This window comes from Gossypium arboreum, chromosome 8 (assembly GCF_025698485.1).
Source record: "Gossypium arboreum isolate Shixiya-1 chromosome 8, ASM2569848v2, whole genome shotgun sequence".
In the NCBI taxonomy this organism is placed as follows: Eukaryota; Viridiplantae; Streptophyta; class Magnoliopsida; order Malvales; family Malvaceae; genus Gossypium; species Gossypium arboreum.
This window is the reverse complement of record NC_069077.1, coordinates 2,622,767-2,631,278: the sequence shown is the minus strand read 5'-3', so window position 1 is coordinate 2,631,278 and position 8,512 is coordinate 2,622,767. Positions and strand designations below refer to the sequence as shown.

At 29.4% G+C, this 8,512-nt stretch overlaps 1 protein-coding gene across 1 annotated transcript; it reads left to right on the top strand.

Moving 5' to 3' along the window:
* Window positions 1–4,881: 4,881 nt before the first annotated feature.
* Window positions 4,882–8,512, top strand: LOC108468812 (26S proteasome non-ATPase regulatory subunit 12 homolog A-like). Its single transcript, XM_017769668.2, has 12 exons — window positions 4,882–5,031; window positions 5,146–5,343; window positions 5,978–6,085; window positions 6,187–6,291; window positions 6,372–6,428; window positions 6,541–6,737; window positions 7,096–7,195; window positions 7,269–7,381; window positions 7,489–7,642; window positions 7,731–7,808; window positions 7,936–8,181; window positions 8,274–8,512. The coding sequence occupies exons 1-11, from the start codon at window positions 5,029–5,031 to the stop codon at window positions 8,152–8,154; spliced, it is 1,332 nt and encodes a 443-aa protein (XP_017625157.1). The 5' UTR covers window positions 4,882–5,028; the 3' UTR covers window positions 8,155–8,181; window positions 8,274–8,512.

The window sequence follows — 8,512 nt, the reverse complement described above, 5'->3', positions numbered from 1 at the left end:
TTTGGTTAATATACTAAATAGATAAATATCAAATTCATACGTGAACTTTAGTCTAATGTGCAATTTAATACATAAATTTTAATTTTATATAATTATATACGTGAAACTTAAATTGTGGTTCATATGAATATATAAATACATTTATTTTTAAATTGGATTAATATAATTATTTTTATATACAATGTATCAATATAAAATGGTGTTAGTTTGATAATGATATCAATTATTTGTGAAATTTGAATCAAACAAATTTTCATATATAAAATTGCACAAAATCAAATTTTACATAAGACATTCAGCATTGGATCAAAGTTCATGAATATTTTTATATTTAACTATATACTAAAAACCTTTAAAACTATTATACATTATTTAAACAAGTTATTATATTGTTTTCGTAGTTAAATAAATCCTAATCTTCGATTTTCACTCATTAAAACACTTCATTTTAATAACACAATAAAAATATTTTAAAATTTTAAATTAATTTGCATTTTATGTTAATTTGTACTTGATAAAAATAGTATATTAATAAAACAGTAAATTATTCTTTTAAAATTTTTAAAATTACTCATATATAACACTTAATTACTCTTTTTGAAAATATTGATTTTAATATCAATAAAAATATTTTAAAATTTTAAACTAATTTGTTAATTAAACTAATCTTTTAAAATTTCTTAAAAGTGTTTATATTCTTAATCATTCTTTTAAAATTTTTAATTTTAATATTTAAATTTTAAATTAATTTACATTTAAGTTTATTTGAATTTCACAGAATAATTTATTAATTAAAAAGTAAACCAATATTTTAATTAATTTGCATATATATTTTATATATATAACACGGTTAATTATTCTCTTAAATTTTATATTGTTATTAAAGTGTATATAATTTCTATTGCATCAACAAGAAATTTAAATAAGAGCCTCGTTAAATATATGTTTAGATTTAAATATGATAAAAGTCTCTGCACTCTTTCAATTTCATATACTTTTTTTTAAGTTAATAATATCAATGGCAAAATATTTTTTTAGCTCTAACATTTATAGTTTTTTTTTTGTCAATTTGATCATTTACATGAAAAATTTTAAAAGTAATTTTTCATATTTTAAATAAATTCCTAAAATTTAAAAATTGTAATTTTAAATAAAACTCTTTAAATTTAAAAAACTTTTAAAAATACAAACAAAAATTCAAAAATTCAATGTTATCTAAACTGGACCTGGCCAGTTAGTCAGAGAATCGGTTGGGGTATCAGTTCTGTGAGAGGTAAAAAATCGATTGACTTATGAACTGATACGGACTGATTGAACCGGGCTAAAAAAACTAGTTGAACTGACAATTAAATTGGTTTTTATTTTTTAACTATTTACGTGATTTAAACATATCAGACCAGCTGTTCTAGGAATCAGTTGGTCAAACCAATTCAAAATAGCTTCAACCAATTTTTAGCTTTATTCAGCCAGTCCGTACCAGTACGCGGGTCAACTGTTTTTTACCTTTTGTTTGATCAATACCCTAATCAATTCCCGGTCCAACTGGTCAGTCCGATCTAATTTACATAACATTGAATTTTGGATTTGTTTTATTTTATTTTTTTGAATTTTAAGGAGTTTTTCATTATTTTATTTTAAATATTATTTTTATTTTTTAAATAGGAAAATAATTTTTTTGAAATTTTAAGTACTTTTAAAGGGTAATGACTAAATTAACAAAAACTATAAATGTTGAGGGCTAAAAAGTATTTTACATTTGGCACCATTAACTTTAATGAGAAAATTATACTAACGGACCAAGTTTAAAAAAAAAGTACAGGGACTCAATGTCTCAAAATTAAAATATAGAGATTAAATTTTAAATTCAAATGAGTACAGTGACTCAATGACATATTTAAACCATAGGTTTAATTTAATATTTAAATTAAGAGCTTTTATGACTAAAAACCATATATTAGGGCTTATTTAACCATGAAAATAGTTGAAGAATTTATTTAAACAAAGTGTAATAGTTTAAGGTTTGTTTAGTATATTAACCTTCAAGTTATTTATTTTGATGTAAATCTCAAAATACTACAAACACATAGGCACTCGTAATGTGACAGCCCTAATTTGGCCCTAGTCGGAAAGTGGTTTCGGGACCACAAAACCGAGTCATAAAAATAATTAACCGTTATAATCTATGCTTACTGTATGTGTACATGCACGTGTGAAAGTTTCATGTTTTAATTTGGTCTATTGTATGTGAAATTATTAAATAGGACTTATGTGAGAAAATTCTGAAGTGTGATAGGTTAATCTTAAGTGGCCTATTAATGCATGTGACAAAGAGGATGGACTTGCATGTCAAATATTCATTTTATTTAGGTAGTGACCGGCAACGATGATATGTTATATAGAATATATGTATTATTTAATTATAATGGCTTTATAATTTTAATTTAGTAATGAATTAATAAAAAAAAAAATGGGTAATGAAAACAAAGCTTCACCTTTGTTCTTCTGGGTCGAAATGTAAGAGAGGAAAGGGGAGAAAACTTCATTCGGTTACCATAGGCTTAAATCAAGCTCAAGAGCAAAGAGGGTCGAAGTTGGATAGGGGAAAAGAGAAAGTAATTGAGTAGCCTTTCTGCAACCGTTCAAGTATATCTGAGGTAAGTTTTGAATAGTCACATTTAGTAAGTAATTGATAATGTCTTGATATGTATATGATAACTATACTGCGATCTATTGATTCTATTTAAATATAGTTGAGTGACAAATAATTTATGTTTAAGGCTTAAAGCCGAATAGACATTAGAAGTTAAGCTTGGAAAGTAAATGGACATATATTCTTATGTATGTTATTGAGCCAAAAGTTATATGAATGGTGCCCATGTTATGCTATTATTCGAATGGAATAAATGAACTATGATTGTGAGATGTTATGTGAATTGAATTTTCTTGCGAATAAGTATGCATGACATTCAGTGATGTATATCCGGACTTAGGGTCCGCAGGCTATGTGCTGGAATTATATCCGGACTTAAGGTCCGCAGGCTACGTGCTGGAAATATGTCCGGGCTAAAGTCCCGAGCTTCGAAATGGTATTATACTGGGTTTAAATTCCATGAGCTTGTCTTTGTAATTGGTTTCAAGTCCTAAGACCTAACAGGCTTAATGCCAGTAAGTTAAGTAATATTACGATATTGAATGTTCGCAATAAACCATCATCGAGTAAGTACTATATATTTAAAATGTTCAGGTACGTATTACTTACTCATCGGTGAATTGATTTCAAAGTGAATCATTAGCATTAAAGAAGAATATATATATATATATGATTGATGGTTATATTTATGAATATGAGAATGATTTAATCGGTCATGGTATATTTGTATATGAATTATATGTTAAAATTTCTTTATGTACTCATGTACATTCAGTCAATGATTTTTGTGAATTATTAGTACTAAAGAATGATACTTAAGTGTGAATGAATGTTTCGATTTTAGATAAGTCTTTAATTGTTTGTGATGCTTAAAACTTACTAAGCTTTGAAAGCTTACTCTGTTCTTTATTTCTTTGTTTTATAGATTGTTGATTTTGGCCACCGACTCGGGGATCGTCAGCAGTTCATTACACTATCGATTTTTTTGGTATAGTTATATTTTGGACTCGATATGGCATGTATAGGTTAGGCTGATGATAACTATATTTTGAAATTGTAAATATTTTGGCCATACGAAAATGACGTATAACTTAAATATCAGTATGTATTTAAGCTCGATCTCTGTTTATGTTTATTGACACTGTGAATGAGATAATTAAATGTTTAGTTCGGTAATACCTCTTAGCCTTAATTCGGCGTTCGGATTCAGGTTAGGGGTGTTACACGTAAAGTAAATTAATGGTTATAAATAAAATAACATCTAACAAAAATTACTAGTAAAAAAGAGAAAGATAGTGAGCATTAATAAGTTAACATTATATATGTATATAAAGAATGAAATATTAAAGCAATAGTTATTCAAGAGATATTATCAAATCATATTTTATCAAGAATGACACGAAGAGCGGTTAATTATTATTTTCATCGATGTTGAGATAATATAATATCATGATATTATTTTTTAAAATTTTTGTAAATTATTTATACAATTAATAAAACAAGTATTCTTAAAACTGCTTTTTTTATTTATTTATCTCATTATTTATTTGGTGCGGTAAAATTAAATTTCTAATAAAATTTTAATAATTATTAATAAATGTGTTTATTAATTTAGTTTAAATATTATTTGTATTTATCATGAACTATTATTATAATTGTTGTATGTTGTTTTACTTATTTTTATTCCAAATTAGTAGTATAGATTACTTTGTTATATAGTTCAGAGTGGGTATATTATTTAAAACTACAAGAAATTATCACTATAATTACAGATAACAATAATTAAAAATTTTATTTAAAACTATTTAAAAATAAATGCATAAAATTACATGCAATGCATGTGATATTAAAAATTTGTTTAAATAAAATATGAGTTTAGATTATTTTTGAATTGACAAATATAACCTTCATTGTATTTATTTTAAATATTTTTATATTTATTTTATTAACCTTCAATTTTTAGTTAAATTATTTAATTTTAAATCGAAAAATTAATTAAACTATTAAAATTTTAATAACATTTTATATCCAGTATGACAATTTATATATATTTCACTGTAAAATTTTTAATGGCATTAAAAAAATAAAATCGGGCCGTACCTTGATCGGACCGGCCCATGTAAGGTTCAACGAAGAATGCTCGGTTCATTTAAAGTGTTTTACTCTTTTTCTTGTGCATAAAGAAAGGAATAAAAAAAAAGCGACCCTATAAAACGGGCTTTGTTGAATTTAAATACCAAAACCCGGTTTAATGGTGGCTGTCCCTTTCACGGCTTTATAAGACTTTTTTTTTTTTTTAATACCTATATAAAAAAGGGTCTCACAATTCGTCCTCCTTTTTTCTCTCTGCTAGGTTTCGTCATTTGAAGGCTGAAGCTATGGTAAAACTTCAAAATTTTGTTAATTATATTTTTTTTTCAGATCTAAAATCTCTATTTCCTTCTAAAAATTCAATTTCTCACTTTTTTTTTTTCATTTTTTGGGGAATTTTGCAGGAGGGTAAAAATGCGAATCTGGAAGCGGCGATCGACCAGTTGCTTAATGTTGAGAAGCAGATGCGGTTTGCCGGCGATGTGGTTGGCACCAAGAAAGCGGTCTCTGACATTTTGCAGCTCTGCTTTGAAGCTAAGGATTGGAAGTCTCTCAATGAACAGATCGTTAATTTGTCTAAGAAACGTGGTCAACTTAAGCAGGTAACTTGTGTTCTTCTTGTGCGTGTGCGTTTTCTATTAGCTGGATTCAATTATCGTTTTACTCGCTTTGTGTTTGGAAATTTAGGGTTTATGTGTATCATTGTTGGCTGAATCTAATTTGATTATTTGTAAGTGGATGTGCATCTATTCTGAGCGTTTTAGGGTTTTCTTACTTATTTGATTGCTATAAATACTTCATTTGGTAGTTGTAAGTAGTACTTTTTGAGATGTAGGTTTATTGGTATATTTGGCATTTTGTCTTACATTTAGCTGAAGTTCATTGTTGTTGTGTGATTAAGTTTATGATTCTACTATACTCATGTTAATTAGAACAGAATTTCTATTTTAATGGTTGTTTCCATTGAAGTTAGAACCACAGGACATAGACGAAAACCCTTTACTGAACCATATTGTTTAGTGAAGTTCAGATCTTATCCTCATGATTAAGCCCCTAAATATAGATTTTTTTAGCCCTCCCTTCTAGTTTTATAAAGTAGTTTTGTCTGAAATGTTGACGCACTGCAACGGCTATTTGGTTGAGGGTTTTTCACGTCCTTGTTGAAGTTTTCTACCGAGGTTATGATTAATCAATATTATTACTTACTAGAGTTGTTTATTTTTCTGCACTCTGCAGGCAGTGACTGCAATGGTTCAGCAAGCAATGCAATACATTGATGAGGCACCAGATCTTGAAACTCGTATAGAGCTTATCAAGACCCTGAACACTGTGTCTGCTGGAAAGGTAAGTGTTTGAATTTGAAATTAAGTTTTCTTCTTATTTGATGTAACCAGTTTAATGTTTTAACACTTTCTCGAAACAAATTTATTTCCCTTCATCTGTAGATTTATGTTGAAATTGAGAGAGCAAGATTGATCAGAAGACTTGCAAAGATTAAAGAAGAACAGGGCCTTATTGCTGAAGCTGCAGATTTAATGCAGGAAGTTGCAGTAAGTTTCCTTTATAAAAGGATTATAGCTTCTTTGCCATTTATCCCCTTTTTCTAATATTTGTTTGGTTTGATCTGCAGGTGGAAACTTTTGGTGCCATGGCAAAAACTGAGAAAATTGCCTTCATTCTTGAACAAGTATGTGCATCTTATTTTGATCATTGCCCCTATTGTTTTAAATATTACTGTATCTTTTAGATTAAGATTGAAATAATAATTGCGTCTATGTGCCAATAATTAAACTATGCAGGTTCGCCTCTGCTTAGATCGCCAGGATTATGTCCGTGCTCAAATTCTGTCAAGGAAGATTAGTCCTAGAGTATTTGAGGTCGATACCTCCAAGGAAAAGAAGAAACCCAAAGAAGGTGACAATGTTGTGGAGGAGCCTCCTGCTGATATACCTTCACTATTGGAGTTGAAGCGTATCTACTATGAACTGATGATTAGGTATTTGGCTTCTTTGCTCTCTGGCTTCTATATTTTTATACTCGACTAGCTTTGCATAGTAACTGTAAAAAATAAAAACCAGAACCAATGTAAGAATGAGGATCATAGTTCCTGGAAAAATTTTAACCATTATAGCTACAGTTCTCAAATTTTCATTGAATGTAAGAATGAGAATCATAGTTCCTGCTTTGGCTTTTATCGTTGAACTGACTTACCATTATAACCAAGCAACTTAAGAAGACATATGAACCATCTTTACTTCACTGTAAAAACCATGTGAAATGAATTTCTTGAATTACCTTCTCTCCTGCTATGTGTTTGGAATTGTCTTACTCATGAGGTTTACTTACCTCTGTAGGTATTACTTTCATAACAATGACTACCTTGAAATTTGCCGTTGCTATAAGGCAATATACGAGATTCCATCCATAAGAGAAGATCCATCTCAGTGGATTCCGGTAAAGCTCATCTCAATATATTTCCTGTCAAAGTTCTGTTGAGCTGTTCTCATGTATATAGCTTTATTTGCAGGTCTTAAGAAAAATCTGTTGGTACTTAATCTTGGCCCCACATGATCCAATGCAGTCAAGCCTTCTTAATTCCACATTGGAGGATAAGAATCTTTCTGAGATCCCAAAATTTAAGTAGGTCCTTAATGAATTGAATATTCACGAATACTTTGAGCTCTTGGCTTGTTGTTTATTAAATGGTATATAATCTTGTGACCAATTTGCTTTATCTTCTGTTACAGGTTGCTATTGAAACAGTTAGTTACAATGGAGGTTATCCAGTGGACATCCCTGTGGAATTTATACAAGGATGAATTTGAGAATGAGAAGAACATGCTTGGAGGTTCTTTGGGTGACAAAGCTGCAGAAGATTTGAGAATGAGAATTATTGAACATGTAAATTTTCCACCCTCTTGCTATAAAATTCTATTCACTCATTAATTTCTTGACCATTTTTCATTGAAACCAATTTATTGCTTTTCAGAATATCCTTGTTGTTTCAAAGTACTACTCGAGGATTACATTGAAGAGACTTGCAGAGTTGTTGTGTCTCACTATCCAGGTTTGTCCCTTTCTGTTTTCCTTCTCCCTCTTATCTGTTTTCTTGAGAAACCTTGTCGCTAGTTGAGAAGCATGCCACCGTGCCATTTCCATGTTCTGTGCTAATTATAATTATCTTTTCACTCCAGGAAGCTGAGAAGCATCTTTCTGAAATGGTTGTCTCCAAGGCACTGGTGGCAAAGATTGACCGACCAATGGGAATAGTCTGCTTCCAGGTAGCAAAGGATAGCAATGAAATTCTCAATTCGTGGGCTTCGAACTTGGAAAAACTTCTTGATCTTGTTGAGAAGAGTTGCCACCAAATACACAAAGAAACCATGGTTCACAAAGCTGCTCTGAAAGTATGAAAACGATGAACATTCACCAAACTACAGGTAATCAGCCTTCCTTCGTCACATTCAACTTCATGTCTTTATGTTCACATACAAAATGGACAAATCCATGACATCAATTTCATAATCTACAGGTTGTGGCCAAGTTGAAATGTGCTTTTTGGAGGCAAGTGGTCTAATATGATGGTAAAAAAAAGTATGTTGCTATGACCTTTTCTATAACTGAAATTTGGTTACTATAGGGAAAACCAAAAATGGTGCATGTTTTTTATAGCAGTTGGGAAGAAAACAATTAGGTTTGTTATTTGTATTCTTCATCACTATTCGACAATTTCGCATCTTTCACATTATTTCACCACTATTTCTTCGAGCA